General features: G+C 36.1%; 1 protein-coding gene across 2 annotated transcripts in view; it reads left to right on the top strand.

The window, feature by feature from the left end:
• Window positions 1-23,701, top strand: part of Tnks (tankyrase) — a 185,393-nt gene that overhangs the window by 91,904 nt on the left and 69,788 nt on the right. For both annotated transcript variants that reach the window (XM_087217230.1, XM_087217231.1), the window contains exons 4-5: window positions 13,060-13,096; window positions 13,847-13,922. In XM_087217230.1, coding sequence (XP_087073356.1) covers window positions 13,060-13,096; window positions 13,847-13,922 — 113 coding nt within the window. The remainder of the gene's footprint in view (window positions 1-13,059; window positions 13,097-13,846; window positions 13,923-23,701) is intronic.

A 23,701-nucleotide genomic window follows, 5' to 3' on the forward strand; every position in this document is an offset into this window, starting at 1 on the left:
AAAATGAAAGAAAATAAGATTTAGCTTTGCCTCTCAAAACTAGGCAAATACTTTTTTGAGCCTGTGCTATTTGAATTACCCTGGGATAAAAAAAGTTTTAATAGTAATTAAGTAATCAAATATGTAGTCATTTATGTTCTGCAAAGAACTTTTATTTTCATCACTTTATTTTGAAAATTCTGGACAGATTGTAGTGATAAATACAATAAAGTGGGAATTTTTCATGATTTTGGCAGTTGAGATTTTATATACATCACTAATGGAATATAAAATAAGTTGTACTGAAGAAGTAAAAAAATGATCTTTGAAGTAACAAAATTTTAGTTAAGGAAAATAAATGCATACCGGGCTCCCTTCCATTTTTTTAATTGCTTAAAATATGAAGTAGTAGCTGGATGGAAGTTGAATGTTCATGTACTCAAACAGCATAAGGACTTTGGTTTTGATGCAGTGTTAGAAATATGTGTATGTGCATGTCCTTTGTTGAATGCCATCAGTCAGATCACCAGGAACACACTTGCAGTCAACAGAGGCTGGGTACTTTGTAAAGAGAACAGGTTTGTTTAGCTCACAGTAGTGGAGGTCCAAGAGCATGGCACCCACCCCTGCTCAGTCCTGGTGAGGGCCTCAAGGCTTTTGGCATCACAATGGTGTCATTTGGGACCAGTTTCTACATTGGTGGGGTGCCTGTGAGAGAGATCTCATGGTGACACAGAAAGCCAGAGAGAGTCACAGGTCAGGCTTACTGTTTTATAATAACCACTCTCAAGGACACTTAACTCGGCAAGACCAGCATTAATGTTTCCCAAGGGCCATGACCCTGATGACTTACTTATCTTGCATTAACCCATTCTTAAAGTTCCACCAAGCCTCAGCATTGCCACAGTGGAATCAACACACAAACCTTTGGGAGGCAAACCATAGTGTCCTCAAAGTTAAATTTGTTTTACTTATTGGCTTAAGGGAAGATATATCTCAGAAGAGTTTTGAGAATAATTTGAGGGAGTTGGGAGAGACTTTCTATAGAGCCTAGACTTGTACTAGATTTTTCTAAATAAATAATGCATTTAAATACTTAAGAAATATTTGCTCAAGAGGCAGGAGGAATTAAGCTAGGCAGATGATATCATCATTTAGACTTATAGCTGTTGTATGGCCATGCCATAGAAACATTGTTTTATGTGGCTACGTCCATGTTCTGCTGAAAAGTCATTATCAGCAGGGAAGATTTACATGTCCTCAATATCTAACTTATTAAAATGCTGACTAATGTGCATATTAGCCTTTAGTCAAGTTGCATAAAGATTGTTACATTGCAGTGTTGGTACATTTGTATGATAAATAAAAAGCACCACAATTGACAAGCATCTTGTTAAACCATTAGAAGTATTATAAAGATTTGTGAAGTATGGAGACAAATCTGTTTTCAGTATGGCTTATCATTACTGACGCACAGATATACTTGGCAGTTGTTAAAAGTCATTAAGTCACTTGCTGGGATATTAAGAAATATATATATATATATCGCCAAATCACCCCGCTGCAGACAGGCAAGTCTGCGCACACGCTGCCGAGGTCCTGAGTCGCGCAGAACACGCCAAATCAACCCGGTGCAGACAGGCAGGTCTGTGGACGCCCTACCGAGGTCCTGAATCCCAAGGAAGACGCCAAATCACCCGGCTGCAGATGGGCAGGTCGGCCCACACCCTACCGAGGTCCTGAGTCTCACAAAACATGCCGAATCAGCCCACTACAGACAGGCAGGTCTGTGCACGCCCTACCGAAGTCCTGAGTCAAGCGGAAGACACCGAATCACCCCGCTTCAGACAGGCAGGTCTGCCCACACCCTACCGAGGTCCCGAGTCCCACAGAACATGCCGAATCAGCCCGCTACAGACAGGCAGGTCTGTGCACGCCCTACGGAGGTCCTGAGTCGCTCAGAAGACACCGAATCACCCCGCCGCAGGCAGGCAGGTCTGCGCACGCCCTACCGAGGTTCTGAGTCACTCGGAAGACACCGAATCACCCCGCTGCAGACAGGCAGGTCTGCCCACACCCTACGGAGATCCTGAGTCCCACAGAACATGTCGAATCAGCCCGCTACAGACAGGCAGGTCTGTGCACACCCTACCGAGGTTCCGAGTCGCATGGAAGATGACGAATCACCCCGCTGCAGACAGACAGCCACCTGGTTCCACACTACAAAGACGCAGAGGACACCAGACAACCAGACCAAGGCCCTGAGTCCTGCTGCTCCCAGCCAAGAGGAAAGGGCTTTTGTGCCACCTTCTTTCCCGCTGCTCCTGGCCCAGAGGAAGGGGCTTCTGGGCCACCATCCCTCCCACCACTCCCGGCCCAGAGGTAGGGGCTTCTGAGCCGCCATCCCACTGCTCCTGGTCCAGAGGAAGTGGCTTTCCAGCAACCATCCCTCCTGCTGCTCCCGGCCCACAGGAAAGGGCTTTTGAGTCACCATCCCTACCGCTGCTCCCGGCCCCTGTCCCACCTCTCCCAGCTCAGAGGAGGTAATCCGTGCAGGTACTAACAGCCCCCTGCCCCAGGCAAAAAGAGAAAACACGTAAATAAGTCCCAAAACCAGACTTCCAGATCACCTACAGCAACCCCAAAGGGAAATGAGATGGAACACTCTGATACTCAACCACCTGGACCCACTGAACTGGCAACAAAAGGGGATCTGGAAAAAAGGAAATCAGAAATAATTTCTCAGATAACAGGAGAAATTGTGCCCCTAGTGCAAGACATGATTAATCTAGAGAGGAGCTCAGGAATATGATGGAATCCCAAAATAAGAAGCAAATGGAATCCATAAAACAGATGCAAATAGATTTCCAGGACATGAAAAACTTCACTGAAAGTCTACACAGTAGAATGAGCCAATGTGAGGACAGAATTTCAGATATAGAAGATAAGATTGCAATTAGTGACCAGGAAAAGAAAAATTGCTTCAAAATGATAAGGGAACATGAGAAATCAATCCAGCAGCTGCTAGATGATGCAAAGAAGAATAACATAAGACTGATTGGACTCAATGAAGAAACAGGAGAGAGTGGAGATGACATAAAAAAATCTCTTCACACAAATAATGGCAGAAAACTTCCCAAGCAGGGAAAAAGAGCTTGACATACAGATAAGTGAGGCATATAGGACTCCAAATAGCCTTGATCAAAAAAAAAAAAAATTCTACACATAGGCATATAATTGTTAAGATTCCAGAAGCACAACAGAAGAACAAAGTTCTCCAAGCAGTCAGAGAAAAGAAACAAATCACATACAAAGGAAAGCCCATCACAATCACAGCAGACTTCTCAACACAAACCATCAAGGCAAGAAGAGCTTGGAGTTACATATTCCAAGCCCTAAAAGAAAACAGCCTCCAACCCAGATTGATGTACCCTGCAAAACTGTCTTTCAAAATGGATGGAGAAATAAGATACTTTCATGTCAAAGAGCACCTTAGGAACTTCGTGAATACCAAACCAGCACTCCAAAGAATTTTGCACAATATCCTAGGAAAAGACATTGAGGATCACAACCCCAGGAAGCAAAGCAGAATGAACCCATCTGGCATGACAAGAAATTAAATGTAAAGGGGGAGAACCCAACAAAAAGAAAAAGCCATGGCAATGACAAGTCAGTACGTTTCAGTTATAACCATCAATGTTAATGGTCTCAATTCACCAATCAAAAGAAATAGACTGGCAGAGTGGGTCAAGAAGCAAAATCCAACAATATGCTTCATACAAGAAACACACTTAATTCAAAAGGAAACTCATAGACTGAAAGTTAAAGGGTGGAAAACAATACTCCATGTGACAGGAACCCGAAAAAGAGCAGGAGGAGCTATCCTCTTGGCAGATCAAGTAGATTTCAAACCAACACTGATGAAGAGAGAAGAAGGACACTACATCCTTGTAAAGGGAAGACTCCAAGAGGAAGAGATGACAGTCATAAATATCTATGCACCAAACACTAGTGCACCCAACTATATAAAACAAATACTAACAGACATGAAAAGTCATATATGCACTAATACAGTTGTAGTGAGGGACCTCAACACCCCACTGTCACAAATATATAGATCAACTAGACAAAAAATAAGTAATGAAATACTAGAACTCAATGGAACTCTTGAACAAATGAACTGAACAGATGTTTACAGAGTCTTCCACCCCACAAAATCAGAATACACATTCTTCTCACCTGCACATGGGTCATTCTCCAAAAGAGACCACATACTCACACATAGAACATGTTTAAGTGCAAAGGAATTGAAGTTATCCCCTGTATATTATCAGACCATAGTGTGATGAAATTGGAGATCCATAGCAAAAGAAACTCAAAAAATTTCATAAACACGTGGAAATTGAACAACACACTTCTGAATAACCAATGGGTCACAGAGGAAATTAAAGAAGAAATCAGAGAGTTCCTTCAATTAAATGACAATGACAATACAACATATCGGAATCTTTGGGACACAATGAAAGCAGTCTTACGAGGGAAATTTATAGCACTGAATACGCATATTAGGAAAACAGAATGAGCCCAATTAAACAACCTGATGCTGAACCTCAAGCTTCTAGAAAAAGAAGAGCAGGACAACCCCAAAGCTCAAACAAGGGAGGAAATTATAAAGATCAGAAGAGAAATCAATGCAATGGAGACTTAAGAGAACGATACAAACAATCGATGAAGCCAAGAGTTGGCTCTTTGAAAGAATCAACAAAATTGACAAACCTTTAGCCAACCTTGTCAGAAAAAGGAAAGAAAAGGCCCAACTCCATGCAATTAGGACTGAAAAAGGGTAAAATGACAACAGACCCAGCAGAAATCCAGAGGATCATCAATACCTACTTCCAGAACCTATACACCAACAAGATAGACAACACAGAAGAAATGGACAGATTCCTAGATACATATGAATTACCAAAGTTGAATGAAGAAGACCTAAAAATTCTGAACAACCCAGTATCAACCAATGAAATTCAAAATGTAATTAAAAACTTATCAACTAAGAAAAGCCCGGGCCCTGATAGCTTCACTGCTGAATTCTACAAGACATTTAGAGAGGAACTGCTGCCACTACTGTTTAAACTCTTCAGTGAAATTGAAAGGGAAGCAATACTCCCAAATTCATTCCTGGAAGCAAGCATCACTTTGATCCTCAAAGCAGAGAAAGACCCAACTGTAAAAGAGAACTATGGGCCAATCTCACTAATGAACATAGTTGCAAAAATCCTTAATAAGATACTGGCAAACAGAATGCAGAAGATCATCAAGAAGATCATACACCCTGATCAAGTGGGATTCATCCCAGGGATGCAGGGATGGTTCAACATACGCAAATCAACCAATGTAATACACTATATCAATAGAGCCAAGGACAAAAACCATATGATTATCTCCATAGACGCAGAAAAAGCATTTGACAAAATCCAACATGCATTTATGATAAAAACCCTACAAAAGGTTGGAATAGATGGTCTCTACCTCAAACTGATAGAAGCCATCTATGAAAAACCAACAGCCAATATCATACTAAATGGTCAAAACCTGAAATCCTTCACACTCAAATCAGGAACAAGACAAGGATGTCCACTATCACCACTCTCGTTCAATATAGTTTTGGAAACATTAGCCATGGCAATTAGACAAGAGAAAGAAATAAAAGGAATAAAGATAGGAAATGAAGAAGTCAAATTGTCATTATTTGCAGATGACATGATACTCTATATAGAAGACCCCAAGAACTCCACCAAAAGTCTTCTAGACTTAATAACCAAATTCAGTCAAGTAGCTGGTTACAGAGTCAACAAACAAAAATTAATAGCTTTCCTCTACATGAATGACAGACTCACTGAGAGAGAAATAGGGCAAATAATTCCTTTCACAGTAGCATCCAAAAAACTGAAATACCTAGGAATCATCCTAACGAAAGAAATCAAAGACCTCTTCTCTGAAATCTATGGCACTCTGAAAAGAGAGATTGAAGATGATATCAGAAAATGGACAGACATCCCCTGCTCCTGGGTAGGAAGGATTAATATAGTGAAAATGACCATACTTCCAAAACTGCTATATAGATTTAATAGTTTGTGGGTAATAGGTAATGTGAAATAGGAAGAAAAGGGGCAAAGGGGAAGGAAGTGGGTGGGCTAGGGGAAAGGATAGAAGGGAATGGGATTAATGTGAGAAAATGGAAAAATAGGAACAAAATCTTTGTAAATAGGGAGGACTGGAGGGGTTGAAGGGAGGGCTGGGCAAGGGTGAAAAATAAGAACCAAGAGAGACTATGTAAAGGTGCAAATTTCTAATGATGAATGTCATTATATTGTATACCTAAAATATACCAATGATTAGAATGAATAATCGATAATGTAAAATAGTAAGAAAAGGTCCAAAGGGGTAGGGGTAGTGGGAGGGGCAGGGGAAAGGAAAGAAGGGAAAGGAAAAATGATGAGAAATGGAAAAAATGGAAATAAAGTCTTTGTAAATAGGGAAGGGTGGAGGGGGTGAAGGGAGGGCTAGGCATCGGGAAAAAATAAGAACCAAGATGCATTATGTAAAGGTACAATTCCCAATGAGAAATGTAATTGTGTTGTATACCTACAATGTACCAGTAAAAGAATTTAATTTAAAAAAAGAAAAGAATTTTTAAAAAAAGAAATGCTTGCCACCATTTCTAAACATATATGGAATGCCTCTGTACTTTGAACCAAAGATAAGACATACCATTTTCTCCCTGTTTTAAAAAATACATAGACAGCAGAACAAATGAGGAACGAAATCTTAAAAGATGTGTGAATTAGTTTAAGTGAGGAGAATTACTCCCATAAGGGCCAAAGTTGGGAGTTCTTAACTGAGAAGATGTAGCAATACGGTTCTGTTTCTCAGTAGTCAACTTTTTCTCTTTTGCTTATTCCTGTCTTTAGCTAACAGGTTCATTTTATAGAATAGAGAATTTTACAGATTTTTAAAAGACTCCTTGTTAGTTTCTTACAAAGTTTAGACATATACTTATGATACAGCCCAGCAACTGGCACTGGTAGATACTTACTCAAGAAAAATGAAGTCATCTTTCCACACAAAATTCTGCCTGTGGATTTTTTTTAACTTATAATTACCAAAAGCTAGAAATAACCTAAATGTGTATCAGCTGATGAAATGGATGAGCAAATTGAAGCTTATCTATATTTTAGAATATTACTTAATAGAAAGGAACAAACTACTCATGTTCAACAACATGGATGAACCTCAAAAACATTTATAGTAAGTAAAAAAGAAGCTAGGTTCAAAAGTTTATATATTCAGTGATTCCTTTTAAATGACATTTTGTGAGTTAAAACTATAGGGTCAAAATCAGACCATTAGTTACCATGAAATAAGATGTCAGAAGGGCCGAAGTAAACTTTTGGGGGTAATAAAAATGTTCCCTGTTTTAAGGGTAGCGGTCACACAACTGTATAGGTTTGTCAAAATTCACAGAATTGTATTGGTATTGAAAATGAGTGAATTTAGCTATGCAAACTATACTTCCATAGTTAAGAATACAAATGATAAAGAAAAGACAAACCTCATATATTACAGAACATTCTTAGTAGAGTCTATTAATATGTTTGTAGTGAAATATGATGGCCATGTACACTAAGTAGGTCAATTTTTGCTGCCAAATGAATTTTTTGTGAATTTTGGATTTCAGATTTGCAAATAAGGGATTGTGCATTGGCAGCTGTAGAGGACCAAAGCTATTGCCAAACAGTTTTAAATCAAATATGCAATTTATTTTTAAACCACCTTTTTGGGAAGCAAACCTTGTGATAGTTTAAAAAAAAAATTCATATCTCACTTCTTCAAGCCTCACCTGCCAGGTAATTGATGGGGCAAGAACAGTGGGTATTGTGAATTCCAAGACTCCTTGTATGGCAATGTAATCGACTCTGTTTAGAATCAGAATTCCCTGTGTCCTTCTGTTCTTTCTTTCCTCCCTTCTTCAGTTCTTTTTTTAATGTATCAAGAGTCTTTCCTCTACATTGTTGTCTGAAAGGTCACTTTCTTTTAAAATACAGGCATTCTTTGCAGAATATCTCACTGGTTACCGGCTTCCTAGAGGAATACCTCTCTTGATTTTTAATATCCAGCATTAAAGAATGTATTATATCACTATACAACTTTTTTCCTTTGGCCAGTGTATATTTATATTTATGTCCTCAATTTTAATTCAGTTATTCCTTGATATTTGAGGGATTTATTTCAGTTAAGGAATTTTCCTTATATTTCATAGTGGTGAAGTAGTTGTTTGGTAGTCAGTGGCGGGGGCATGATTCTAGACTTAACTGGTATAGACTTTGAAGCCAGTATCAGAATCAGTGGAAAGATTTGATAGGATTCAAAAACAAGACGAAGGCTCTAAGAGCTTTCTCATTTTTCCTCTGTTCCTCTAAACATATTCACAAAAGATTCTATAGTGAAAACAATAATTCAGGTATTCCAGGGGCTTATGTTTGTAGACAGTAGAATATCAGTCTTTCTGAAAGTTGCTTTTGATGGAAGACCTAACTTTAACTTTTTCAGGTTAAATTATTTTTTGGGGCTTTACCCTCATTGTTTCTGCCTGCAACCACATAAATGATTTTGAACTTTTAGGTCTATTCACTGAAAACAATGGAATATACCACCTAAATTAATATTTTATTATGAAAATAAGCTGTTGTTTTAGCTACCAGAATAAATTAATTATAATTAATCAGCCATATTTGCCAGTGCCTTGATGAAAAGATATCTCTTTCAGAATTATCTGTTTATAGTACTGCTTATCACTCAGCAACCCAGAAGTCCCTATTATTAACTTGGTAATTGAGGTTCTTGACTGAAATCTTTACATCGCTCTTCCCTTGAGATACCTAATAAGTTAAGGAATTAAAGCATGCTGTGGGAAATGCAAAATGCATTGATCATTTGAACAGACCCAGAATGAATTTTCTTTATTCCTTTTCCCATGGCCCAGTAGCTCATGTTTACAAGCTAATATGAAAGTTCCAGTGCTTTAAAGTAGTTTTGATGGGAGATTTTGGCTTATTCTAGTAATATGTTTAACCTGTTTAAAAATAGTAATTGTCTTTTTTTAATTATTTTCTGTTCTCTTTTACTTATATCACTTCTTCTGAAGCTCAAATTTGGTGAGTTTGCACTGTTAAATATTAGCCTCATTCAGAGCCTGAGAAAATAGTGGATAATATTCAGTGAAACTTTACACAATCCATTTAACTGCTGTGGCACCAGTGCCATTAACTGTAAATGAATATGTTGTAGATGACTCCGTAGAGCTGTTCTGAAATTGGGAGTGAGGTAATACGGAGAGGGGTGACTTTCAACTACATTCTCCTGCATTTCATATAAGGCATGATATTGCTAATAGGTGTGTATCATGTGTGGTCTGAAAGTAGAGAAATGAAAGGTCAGAATTCTTTTTTCAGTTCCTTATTGCTTTAACCATTTATGATTGCAAATTGATAATCTTTCTATGCTATTTCATGTCAACAAAACCAAATGACTTGATTTTTTACAAAACTCAGGTCTAATTTGATCATATCTATTACTGAAGAAAGAAGTAAAAAAAAAAAACCTCGCAGTGATAAAATTGAAATCAGTCAAGAATCTATTTTATTTATGTAAGTTTGCATCATTTTTATTCAAAAGGTAATAGTGCTTTCATACTAAGTGAAAGAGAAGTTGTTTCTGACTACCTCAGAGAAATCAAGGGAGAATTTTATTCTTAACCTTCATCTGATGACATAGCTTTTTAAAATATTAATTTGTATATCTATGTGGATTTGCTTTTGCATGTTATTTTACTAATAATGACAGTTCTGATATCAAAAAGTAATATCACTTGCTTATTTTTTATCCCACTTTATTCTAATAAAAATATTTTAAGCCATCTATTTTCTCCATTCCTACCACTATTATCTTGACTATAATTGCCTACTTTCTAGCTGCTCTATTGCCAGTCTTTATCTGGATGTTATTAAAGAATATAAATGCTCCATAGACCTCCATAGTCTCAACCAGAATATTTCAAGTTTCTTGGCTAAGATGAAGCAGATCTAGTGGTTTGGCTGTTAAGTAGCTCAAATTTGTTGTCAGAATGTATGAGTGGCTCTAAATTCATTATTTTAGTTGTTCCTGTGAGGTAGCATTTGAAAAATACCTTCAACTGTTAGTGGATTGTGGTCCTTGGGCACCAGATAGTGGATGCTGAGATGTATTGCAGAAAAGCTGATTAAAGTACTAGGATCTCTAAAAGTAAGAGCAGAAAGCCATCTGTAATACCCGCACCTGACTCAGTTGAGTGCAGTTATTATATATTTCCTTTTGAGATCTTTGCCGTATTATCAGTCTATCTGGGAAGGGATACCTTTTTTCAAAAAGTACCTGTTGATGAAAACATCAATAAGGTGTGCATGATGAGAAATTCATATAGGTAGACTGATTTGAACTTTGAGGATCGTAAATACTTTGTCGTTTTATTACCTAGCTTTATTGGAGTCCTGTATCACTGTGACTTAAATCTCAATAGTAGCTACTTGTAGTTCACAATGTTAATGTGTTTTTACTGTGTATCAGGGAATTTGTACTTACTCCAAAATACGAACTGTGTCAGAATATCTTTTATTTCCCTCTACCCATCCTTTATTCCTTTCCTCTCCTCTTTCCTCTCCTGCCACCTTCCTCCCCCAATGAAAACTTACTGAACTAGAGTATGGGAATATTCTCTCTATATAATCACAAAACTTCTAGATCTTTAAATATGCTTTGCACTCTCCTTGTTAAAATATTTCAATATTTTCTCATTGCTTTCAAAATAAAGCTCAAACTTCTTAAGTTAAAGAACCACTGGATTATTTGCCTCATCCTTACCCATTCCTTTCCAAGTATTCTTTCCTTCAGGTTTATAGAGTTGCCATTTCCCTTCTCATTTTTTCTTTTACTGTGGTTGCTTCCTACTTCCCTACTGATAATAACTTGTGGATCACCTGTTCTCCAAACCTCTGTTCAACTTTCCCCTCTTCCAGAAAATCCTCCTTAAACTACATCTACCTTACCTCTTACTAATCCCATTTAGATTAGCCAGTAAACTCTTGGCATTTCATGAGATTTTTTTCATATCTTACTGTAATCATATTTTTACTTTAATAGAATAATATTCCTTGAGTGCAAAGATTGTAATGTCTTTTGTTTTTGAACCTGACATATAGACCTTTCTAATGAATGAATGATTTTATACACACTGGTATACACCACAATTCGGTTTACATAGAACTTGATTCTTTAGGCATTTGAGGGTATGGGTTGTGTCATTTCCTCACAAGGGTCTTTTAAAATTGACTTTGTAACTTCTGTATTTCTGTGTAAAATGTAAAACTTCTGTATTGTTACCGGAAACATTTAATAAGAGTAAATCTTTAGCTTTGAGTTTTATTGGCTAGAGAATATAATAATATGTAATTTTACACTGTCGCTTATTAAAGAAATCTGAAATACAATTTATGGGAAATTGGGGAAACCAATTCTATGACCATAAAATTGTGCATTCTAGTTTATTGATGCACTATATATTATTAAACCTGTGACTTTATTGGTATACAAGATCCCTAAGAAGAGGATAGATTTTTAAATTTTTCCTTATTTGAAAACATCTGATTGTAATTTTTTATTATAATTTTAACATAATCTTAATCTAAGAGGCAAGACAGAGTTAAAGGGAAAAAGTATTTGCTAGTAATGGATTATAGAATTTAAATATGTGTTTGGTGATTCTGAGATAGCTTTATATTATGTTATAATATGAAATTTATAGTAATACAGAAACAGTGAAGTTCACATTTACAAGTAAAACTTTTTTAAGTTTAAATTTATTTCATATTGGAATTATAACTTTTTATTTAATCTAAAATGTTATATTTGTTTCCGTATAATGATTTGATAAGATACTTTATATAATTATTTCTTTAATGATATAGCAAACTGAGTCAGTGCATCATCGCTGAATCATAGTCCTGGCTGTCCTTTTTAGTCATTGAACGAACAAACACTATATTAAAATTCCTTTTCCTTCAGTTGTGCCTATGAAAAACTTGTTGGATCCCGAGTACCTCAAGAAATTTGTCATGGAAGATTTTTAATTACATTTCTGCTTTCAATCTGTGATTTATTTTGAAAATTCACTGTTAAAAAATAGAAGTAGGAAAAATTAACTACATCATGGTAACTGGATAACTCCTCATTCTCAGAGACCCCCAACCTCCTTTTAAAACATGTTTAAGGTTCATTGTTTATTAAAATTTGATGTTAAAATTGTGTAAGGTATAAAAGTTGAAGCGTGTTAGAGCACTGTCACCATTTAAGAATGTATTCCCTGTTTCGGTTTTGTAGCTCTGCCTCCAAGAGGTTCATAGCATTTGGTACGTAGTTCACGTATTTCTAATCTACAGACCTTCCCTATTGAGGCAGAGTCTTCAAGGTTCTGATATTTGCATTTCCACTACTATAAAGCTCAGTAATGTTAATTACTTTTTTAAAAAAAAACTTCCCATATTATTACAAATAAACCTGTTTTTGAAGACCAGAAATTTGTTCCTCTAAAGAGCCACGTTATTTTGCTTTTGTCTCAGAATGGATTATGCTTCACAAGTATACTGTGACAGCCTGAATAGAAAAGGGGGGAGGGGACATTGTCTTCAGCTGGCATGCTGTTATCAGAGGGAATGTGTTTCTGGACACGAGATTTAGCATTCATTGGTTGTCTGAAGAAAGCTATTTCATCTGAGGATTGGACAAGAAGCTGCGTCAATTTGCTGCCCGTCTCCAAGGCACTGGTGATGCTGCCTTCACAAGCTGGCTAACGTCACGGCTCCATCACCCAGCGGGGTGTGGACTCTCTTTTTCTGTTCTTCTCTATTTCATTCTCTATTTGCTGCCTACTGCATTTCTTAATCTGTCTTCTGCCAAATGCTAACAGCATGATATTTTGCAATCATCTAGGTGAATACAAGAAAGACGAACTCCTAGAAGCTGCTAGGTAAGCGATTCCATTCATTTTACGTGAGTATAATGCATTTAAGGGAGAGAAAGGGGAGGGCAGGTGAAGAACTATAAAAATTATAAAATGTTATTGTCTTGCTTGGATTTTGTGCAATAATGCAGATACAACCTTGTACCAAATACTTTATTTTACATGATGAATATATATATGTATATAGTGATAAAATCTTTCACTGTGGTGATGATTATAAGATGAATTTTATTTGAAACATTTCTAACCTACCTACAAACCTTAGTTGCCCAGCCTTTCAAATGTTATATTTGGAGTGTTTAAATACCTTTATCTTCATTTTCTTCTCAAGATTTCTGTACCAAAGCCTGAATGAGGGACATAAAGTAAATGTTAAATCCACATTTATTTTTTTGTTATTCCTGATAATTTATAATTTAATTGATTTACTCTTTATAGCATTTTTGATATATTTTTAAACTCCAGTGTTTTACACTATTTCTCAGAATAAAGTTTGTTTGTAATTAAGATGACTTTATGAAGGTAAATGAAATAAATTAAAATGTAGAAAACTATATTATCCAAGATACATCACTGTATGATTAACAGGTAATAGATAGAAATACACTAATTTAATTGAATATTGCAAAAGAAATTCATTGTATTCCATATGAAAGAAATGACAGCAAATCCTTATTATTTTCCACTCTCTTGTGAAAAAATATTCATACATATAAGCTATGATTTTATAAAAATTGACTTACTATGTTTTTATAGGAGTGGTAATGAAGAAAAACTAATGGCTTTACTGACTCCTCTAAATGTGAATTGCCATGCAAGTGATGGGCGAAAAGTAAGTTATTTAAAATAAAATTTTCAATAATTCCTTCTTGCTTTACAGCAAATTTTTTGAAGTGGGCATGTATATGTATGTATCTATATCTACATGCATGCACATATGATATATATGGCTCTATTTTTACCGGCATCTTTTCACTGTAAATTGAAATGCTGCTTTACCTGTTATTGGCAGTTGTGACATATTCATAAAACTGGTGAAGCATGGATCTTAAGAAAGCTTTTTGTCTTAAATGTCAGATGCTGAAAGTTGTTGCACAGAACGGAAGCTTTGTTGGTAATTAAAATTAACATACTGTTTTCTGTATATGGCAATGGGAACTGAAAATATGTCCTATTTACTCACCTTTGTGATAATAATTACATTCTGATTTCTTATTTGGCAGTTTTATTTGCTAGATATCAGTATTTTTTCCATTAAAACTGAGATAATGTTCTCAATGCCTTCTTTTAGATCTGTGTAACAGCTCTACTTTGTAAAATTATTTTAATTGGCTAAGTTTTATTGTGGCATATTGAAAGAAAATAGATTAAGAGATTCTGCATTAGTATGCATTTGTCATAAATGTAAGGTAATATATAAAATACACAGCTGGCAGTATCATCTGCTCTGTGTTCTAGCTGAATACAGACTGAAATGTAATCCTTTATAGCTTGTGGTAATTGACTGCAAAGTTTTGCAATGATTTACCTAATAGACTGAAAAAACAAAGCATTCTGTACTGCTATAAACTAGCGAAGATTTACTTGATGCGATTACTTACTTCAGGGAGGTGTTTTTAAATGGTAGCTGCTCATTTCTCCTTCAGTTTTGGAGTTGCTTTGAGAATTTTAATACTCTAGTGTGTACTGAGCTTCCAATTTTATTTGGATCCTCTCAGATAAAATGACTTCTATCACTGTGCAGAAAAGGGCCTTCTTATTTGTTGTAAATGTAGCTATGGATTTAGATGAAATGTTTTAGAGCTAAACCTACTTCAGCTCTCCATACCCATTTATGTGAACTTAATGTAGCAGGAGTCAATTTCTGTCCAAGCCTCATTCCCCCATCCTTATGCTTGTACCCTGACAGGCCCATTTCTAGTGTAGAAAATCATAATTATTAAGGAACATAATTGCTGCCACCTAACAAGTTATCTCTTCTTTTTGCTTCATCCTCTCCATAAATGTATAGAACTCCATTATTTGTCCTTCCTCCCAAAGGAGAATACACTCACTTTCATATACCTGGAACCATTGTATTCATCATCCAAATTCTAAGTCTCCTTTTCTGTATTACTATATCCATTTGCCACAGACTCCATAAGTTCTAGTTATTCATATGTCTTTCCTTCTCCTATTCCCTTTGTATTTTGCATAGGACGAAGAGTGATACTTTGCATGTAGCAGCAGCTTAAGCTACGCTGCTGTTGTTCCTTGTTCCTTGACAAATATACTTTTATCCTCTGAGTAAGAAAATCATCTACACTCTTTGCCATTTAGAAATTTAAATCAGAAGTATGTCAATGGGATATTTTATATTGTTATTATTAGTATTATGTTATTAGTTTAATTCTGGGTCATTGTAACATGAGGGAGAACTGTGTATTTTAATGTGTAGAACATTTTTAAGAACATACTTCAGATATTACACTAAAGGACTCCTGACTTAGAAATAATGCAATAGTTTTCCAAATCTCCTTGTATACTTTTTTAGATTATCAGTTTTTTCAAATGAAATTACATACAAAAAGAAAATTAGGCCTAAGCATTTATTAGGTTTTAGTTTTATTCATATAATACAGGGAATCATTCACAAGTGCCATTAGTATGCAAAATACAAATAAAATTGCATAATTTAAGAATACACATATTTAGATTTTATTCTCATAGCACACACAGTAATTCTTAGTAAGTTTCAGTAAAGCCACAAAGTGGTAAACGTTTTCAGTGTTAGTGAAGATTGGGACAATATTTCTTAGTTATGATAGAATTTTTTGTTTTCCTACTAATAGTATCAAAAAACATCTAAGGAAATCTAGCTATCAAACTATAAGTCTCTGTTTCAAATATTTAGTATTTTTTTAAGGCCATTTGATATGTTTATGTAGAAATAGGAAATCTGATTATATATTAATGAGAGGATAAAGATATTTTTCCATATATTATGTTAGTCAAGTATATGTAAAGTTTCATTTCTTGACTGAATTTTAGAACACATTGCAGAATTAGATTCTTTTTTTTTTTTTTTTTTTTTTGTACCGGGTATCGAACTTGGGTCCTTGAGCTTGCAAGGCAGGCAGCAAAACCACTGAGCTAAATCCCCGGCCCAGAATTAGATTCTTTTTTGGAAGTTTTCTAGATGACTATTTTAATGCTTAACTGAGTCCTAGTTTTTACTAAAATTCTTGGTTTGTAACTTGACGAAGTCCATGAATATTGTTTTAGGATACGAAATGTTCTTTATGCAGTTCTCTAGGAGAATTTGCTTAGGGGTTTGAGGGTTTAAGGCTTTAGTATTCCTTTTTAATGTAATGCAAGGGATTATACAATAAGAGCACAAACTTTAAATAGACTTTTAATTCTGTGCTTTGACTTAGTGATCATCTAATTAGGTAATATGTGAGTGGTTAGTATTTTTATTTCCCACAGACATTATTTTTCTAACTTGTGGAATTCTGGAAATAGTGAAATGGCAGTACGATTTTGCATACTTTGTATTGTATTATGCTTTTACTTTTGTCAAACACAAAATTACAACAAATTGAAAAATCTTGATTGGCTTTTATTTATGATAAATGAATTGTACAATTCCTCATTTTATGAAACAGTGTTCTGCTGAGCTGAGCTCATCAGAGGGTTAACTTTATAGACAGAAAAGAGCTGAGGAAAGTAAAAGCAGAACAGAAAAGCAGGTTGATCATTTCAGAGTTACTTTTTTCTTATAAAAGTGGAAGCAGAGAGGACTTCCTTATCATGCCAGCTAGAATTGGCCTGTCTGGGGATTTGGCTGTCGCTGTCTCTTCTGATTTCTTGGAAGGTTAGATAAACAGCTTGGTTTCAGTTCGTTGGCATGGAAGTTCAGACTAAGCAACTTCATATGAGTTTGATCTGGTGGGACTTGTGCAGGAGCTCAGCCCAAACCAGTGCCTCTTAGAAATTTTGTTTACATGTAAATAAAAACTGAAGCTTGCCTATTCTAGAAAATCTCATTTTTTACCAAAAAATGCAAAGGCAGAAAAAAAATTTATATTTTGTTCTAAAATGCTACTTGCATGCAATTATATACACACTCTTAATCATGGCTACTTTAGAAACATAGGAACATTAAATACAATTTATCGTTTTAGCTCCTGCCCATAAGGTTAACCATTGCATTGTGCAATTCTTGTTTTTAAAATAAATTTTATTTTATTTTATCCCATTCCCCCCAAGTCTCCTCTCCTATGTTCATTGCACAGTTCTAATTGCAGTGAGAGACAATCAAAAACTTTAAAATAGATTGTTACCTCTCTAGAATACCTTATTCCTGTATTTTCATACTTACATTTCTGTACCTTTAATCTCTCTTTACAGTATTTTCTATGAGACTCCCGTGTTTTATTAACAGTTATCCAAATGTTCTGTCCTTATTTGCTAATTAAGGTGATAATATTCTTTTATTTTCCAGTATTAACTTTCATAAATATACCTTTCTATAATAAATGAAAATATTTCAGTGCATCTCATTTATTATAAGACTCCACCCTGTTAAGAGTTCTTTTTGTTGCTTCTTTTGTGTTATTCCTCCTTGTTGGTGTTCTTTATCCTCTTATAAATATCCTAAATTTATCCCCTCCTCATAACAAGAAATAGATGGGAATCAGGGATTACTATGCAGTTCTTAAATGGGAATGATATCCATCTTTGTGTACATCTCCTACACCTATTATTGCTTTGATTTTATGTCATCTGGGCCGGGGATTTAGCTCAGTGGTTCTGCCACCTGCCTCGCAAGCTCAAGGTCCCGAGTTTGATCTCTGGTACCCACCCCCCCCAAAAAATGTTGACTTTATGTCACCAAATATGGAAAATAACTAATATTTGATTATTGCTTTTTTATAAATTACTCAATGTAATTTCTGATATTTTAGGTTTCCTTTTGTTCTTTTCACTTACTCATTCACTTAAAACTCGAGCTACTCTTTATAGGTGATTGTATCATGGGAGATGAATATATGGATAATGATTCTTGTTCACAAGGAGCTCAAGAATTGATAGAACAATTAAGATGTTATCCAGGACATTGCAGATATTGTACTCAAAGCTTATGGTATTACTTTTGCTGTGATGTAGCTACAAAGTATGAGTTGGGGTGAGGTTTTTGTGGGGGTTTTGTCCAATACATTCGTATATAGATATGTATGCCATTCTGTCACAAATCATAAATTTAGATGAACAGAAAATTAGAGGAGCGTGATTGAATTCAGAAAAATTAACTGAAAGCTTGCTTTAAATGTCATTTTTACTGTGTAAATGTTTGCCTCCATTCAGTAGTTAATAAGGAATCTCTGGAAACAAAGAAAAGGTGTTTATAACCATTTTCTAATAGAAATCAATCAGCAATAATGTATTATACCTGGAGGACCCTGAAAAAAATTATGTGATATACTTGAAAAAGCAAATACTGGTCAGAGAGACTGAATTCTATTCTCGGCTCTTCCACTTTGTGTATGTGTGACTATGGCTCTAGAATTTTCAGTTTACTAATTAATAATTGGGAATAATCAGTACATTTCCCAATAATGAGGTCAGTGTGCCCAGTACAGTTTGTAGCACATAGTAAGAACTTCAGTGAATTACATCCCCATTCCTTTGACAAATTTTTTGAAGCTTTGCAACATATGTAGAATGGACACACATACACTCTAACATTTCCTACATCCCCACATAAAATGTTCTCATTATTCAAGCTCAGTCCCAGGTGCATCTGGATAAAATAAGTTATAGACTACCAGCTAATCAACAGAACATATATTTGAATTAATTCTTCTGGAGCTGTCCCCATCCAGCATCATATTTAATAGCTATTTGTTTAAATTAGCAGCTTACAAACTTAGAACTATGTTCTTAAGATATATACCCACTTTTAAACACAGTCATTAAAGATTAATATTTGCCTGAACATAATGATACAGTGTTCATTTGAATTCATAAAGCACATTCAGTGAAACATCAAAAAGATACCAGATTAATGTTGTTTTTTATATCTGTATTTAAGTTTTTAGTTTACATACATTTCTCATACTGTAATATAGATAGAATTTCTCATTTTTCTTGGCCAATAGCCCTCTTCCTCAATATCACTCTTCTCTAAATAATCATTTTTAAGCACAGTTTTAACAATCCTTATGTGATTTATTGTTTTACTTTGAAGACTCCTAGATGAAGCCTGCCTCTTATTATTAATCCTTTTTCAAGTCACATGCCTCACTGTCTCTGATCTTAGCCAGGAAGTGCTCTGATGAATAAAATGAGTCAGAAGTGATGCTGTGTCTGTTCCAGGTCAAGCCTTTGAATTAGTCTGGCAGTTACTAGCTTCTTGCTTTTGGAATGCTGCTTCTTGGAACCCACCTGCCATGCAGTAAGGCGGCTCAGACAGCCATGTGGAGAGGTCCACATGGAGAATAGCTAAGGCCTCCGACCCACCTGAGACCCAGTTAAGCTTGTGAGTGACTCCTGTCCAGGCATAACAGACATTCTAGCCTGTGAATGTGTAGTGCAGTCTCCAGGCGACAGCAGCCATCCAGCATCCTAACTCATGCTGCAGAGAGCAGCTGCCCAGGCAACTCAGCATTATTGGGTGGTTTACTATGTAATACTAGACAACTGAAATACCTGCCTACATCAGAAAGTAAAACTCAATGCTTATTATATATTGGCCAAGAAAGAGTATTTCTTTTTTTTATATGAATTGCTAAAAATAATTTTTCATGGCTACTTGGGAGAATGATGATTTTTAAATATCTTCCAAATATATTCCTAAGACATATTTTGTTATTTTTAATTTGCATCTTACAATTTAAGGTTAACCCCTCAGCAAAACATGATTTTATATGTGTGTGTGTGTGTGTGTGTGTGTGTTATATAGTATTGTGTGAAAAAGCAAGAACTTGAATCTTGATCAACTGTTAAGTTATAACTGTTATTGGCTATGTGATTGTGGCAGGTTTTATTATAGCTCTACATTCGCACTTCTTTTTGGCTCAGAAAATGAGTTTGAGCCTTGTGACCTCTAAAGTTATTAGTAATTAGCAGTAACAGAGTTGGATTGCTTAAGAGTCTGTAAGTGTCACACTGGAGAGAATACTCGTAGTATTGGGAATAAAGTTTATGTAGAGCCTTCTTCCCCTTTAAGAAAGCATGTGTTACCTGGGGCACATAGCTGGTTTCCACTGGCCTTTAGTGCCCTTTATGTTCCTTGCTGTTCTTGCCAAATCTTGGCAGATAAAAGATCATATCATTTTTTTTAATTTCCAGTTTTTATGGATCATAGTTCATATGTTACTTGGGATTACAAGAAGGTCAGAATACATTAAGTCTGCATCAGGGAACTGTTCACGTACTTTAGGTTTAATTATGTATCTAATCAAATCACTTCTTTAGAGTACTTCTTGCTGAGCAATGCATGTCTTGCTGTAATACACAAATCCCTCAGAGCAATTTTTCTTGCCTACTTATGTTGGGATATATTGTATAAAATCTTTACGCTTGTGTGTATATTCATTTTGTAACAATAAAAGCTTTTTTATTTTTCATTAGGGAATCTCTTCTACTAAAACAATCTCTATTTTGTCAAGCATGGCATTTCTGCTAGAGAGAGCAATTGGCACCCATTTCAATTATGCTGTTTCTCTCTTTGAGAAATGAATTTTTAATGGAAGGGACCACAGTATTAAAAGGCAGGTGGTAAAATTTAGATGTCCATTTTACCTCTACTTAGTCACCCTCCTCCTAGGCTTTGCATTCTCTTGCACTGATATCCAGAAGCATAAGTTTCCTGCTATTTTCCACAGTACACTCTACAAGGAATAGTGAGGAAATGAAAACCAAATCATTTGGCTATGAGTGTGATTCTTTATTCAAATTTTATTTATGACCCAATTTACAAAAGTGAAACTTCAGCATCTTTTTTTTTGTTTTGTTTTATTTTGTTTCGTTTTGTTTTTGGTACTGGAGATCAAACTAGGGGTCTTGCACTTGCGAGGCACGCAGCTGAAATACTGAGCTAAATACCCAGCCCTTCAGCATCTGCTTTTAAAATTATTAGAATCTAAGTTTAAAGTACATATTTTTTTTCTACATCTACAGGTAAACCAAACTTTATCTTAAAAGGTAGATCACTACTTCAGCCTTAGCTGAAAGTCCATCTGGTGGAATGGCAAGAGAGAAGGATTGGAAGAAACACACACAATACCTTCAGTAGTATTCTAGTATCCTAGTTCAGTTGAATGGAGTGATATTTTATTATTTTGCTTTAAAATTTACACTTTTTGTACCAAATATTACATCATCAAGATAGTTAAAAACATCCCTGTAATCATGATGATTTGTGTACTTTAATATCTTTGGCTTGAACAAACTCTTGAGTTAATATCGTTTGACAGAATGTTCTACAAAAAGTTCTGAAATCCTTTAAGCAAAAGGTGAACCTTCCTGTTTAAAAGCCTTCCTTAAATAGAAATAAGATCTGATTTGGGAAACTGCTTCCACCCTGATTAGAAGCAACAAAAAGAAAGTGAAGAGGTAATTATGGATGTAAGAATTCTGAAATTATTTGTAGCTTTGAATTAACATTATTAAAACAGTTGTTTGGCCACAGGATGAACTGTTAACTTTGTAATTCATTGTTTACCAAGTACCTGATATATTAGTCAGAGAAGCTTACACCACTCTGTCAAACCACCCTGTTACGGCTTATATCTAGATTTTCCCTCCAAAACCTCATGCACTCATAGATGGGGCTTTTCTGAGCTGGCTGAATCTAGGATGTGATACTGGGACTAAGGGTGTGTGGTAGTAAATTAGCCCACTGATTGGAGTTAGCATAGTTTTGGGTGTGCATAATTGAAAGTCTACCCTGAGTATGAGTAGTACCATCCAAAAGACATGTAGGTGGATGGGATAAAAGGGAAAGGGAGACTTACTATTTGTTGCTTGCTGCCTTCTGCCTGCAATGCCATGGACTGTTTCTCCTCTGTGATACCTCCTTTCCTTGAAGCCAGCCAATTATGGACTGAAACCTCTACAAACTGTGAGCTGAAATAAACCTTTCCTCCTTTAACTTTGAGTGTTGGCTATTTTTCTCAGCAACTCAGAAAATAACTAAGACAGATTTTTGGTACCAGAAAAGTGGAGTCGTTGCTATGACACTACCTAGCCATGTGGTTCAGGAGCCTTTGGAACTGACTTGTGAGAAGAATTTGGAAGGATTTGGAGATGCTAGCCAAAGAAGCAGCCCTGAAATAATGTAAATTGAACTTGATGGGAGATTCTGGTCAGAGCTCTGAAGACCACAATGCATCTGGTAAAGACCAGGCTCAGGAAGTTTCAGTTAGGAACAAGGACCTCATTGGCTGTTGCACTCTAGCAGAGTCCAACTCTATGCTTTAGCAGAAAATTTGACTGTATTTTGCTCTTGTCCAGAGACTTTGCCTGAGGCTGAGATTAAAGGCAGCAGATGGATCTGGTGAAAGAATATCAAAGCAATCTAAATGTTGAGGCTGTAGCATGACTACTGTTGGGGCCTTTAGCCATATCTATGTTGAGAATCAAGAGCAAATGCCCAGCAGAAAGCTTTAAAAAAGTTTTGAGCTTGGCCAGAAAGGAAGTCTGGTAAAGTTTTGACCTGCAAAAATGGAGATGAGAACTTGGTTGCTGAAAAGGAACAAGATAATAGAAAAGATGGCCTGAGAGCATCACAGGAACCAGCAGGACTCCACCATTTGCAGCCTCAAAGTTGCAAAGGTGAAAGAATTTGCTTTGAGAAGACAGCCCATGTTCCAGAATGGTGGTGGCCAAAGGAAGTTGTTCCTCAGGGTTGAGTTCATAGTGCTCAGAAATCCAGGCACTTGACTCCTGCAGCCAAGAGAAAAGGAAGCCTAGCTGCTTCTTCAGCTGGTCAGCAGACTTTGTTATCATCTACGTGGTGTGATTTTTAGGTGCATGCAGAATGCAAGAGTTGCAGTATCAGGAAAAGTTCCACTACAATTTCAGAAGGAAGCCTGGGAGTCCAGGCAGTGTACCCCTGAGGGAGTAGTGTGTGAAGCTGTGTGAAGCCCAAAGGTGCAGTGGAAACCCCAGAAGGTTGGAGAAACCAGGAATGTGGATCGTTTGAGGAAAGTCACAAGAAGTAAGCAAAGCTGGCCCAACAAAGAAACTATGGAAGCCTTAACTACCAGCAGCACCCAAGCCCTTTTGGAGTTCACATCTTGCCACATACTGCCCTGTACACTGCACTTGCTGGAATTTGGTCTTGTTTTACTCCCATTCCTTTCTATCACCCTTTATATACATTTTGGAATGGGAATGTTTATCTTGTGCCAATTGTATGTTGGAAGTATTTAACTTTCTTTTTATTTGTACAGTGGCGTGCAGGTAAGAATTTGCCTTAAACCTCAGAGGAGACTTTGGATTTGGGTTTTTCAGCAGTGCTGAAACTGTTAGGACTTTGGCAGCTCTTAGAGGTGGACTAAAAGCCTTTTGCTTAAAGGGATGCACATGAGTCTTTGGGGGCCAAGGACGGAATGCTATGGC

This window comes from Heterocephalus glaber, unplaced genomic scaffold, assembly GCF_053883595.1.
Source record: "Heterocephalus glaber isolate CG9 unplaced genomic scaffold, H.glaber_assembly_v1.0 deba00001461, whole genome shotgun sequence".
Lineage (NCBI taxonomy): Eukaryota > Metazoa > Chordata > Mammalia > Rodentia > Bathyergidae > Heterocephalus > Heterocephalus glaber.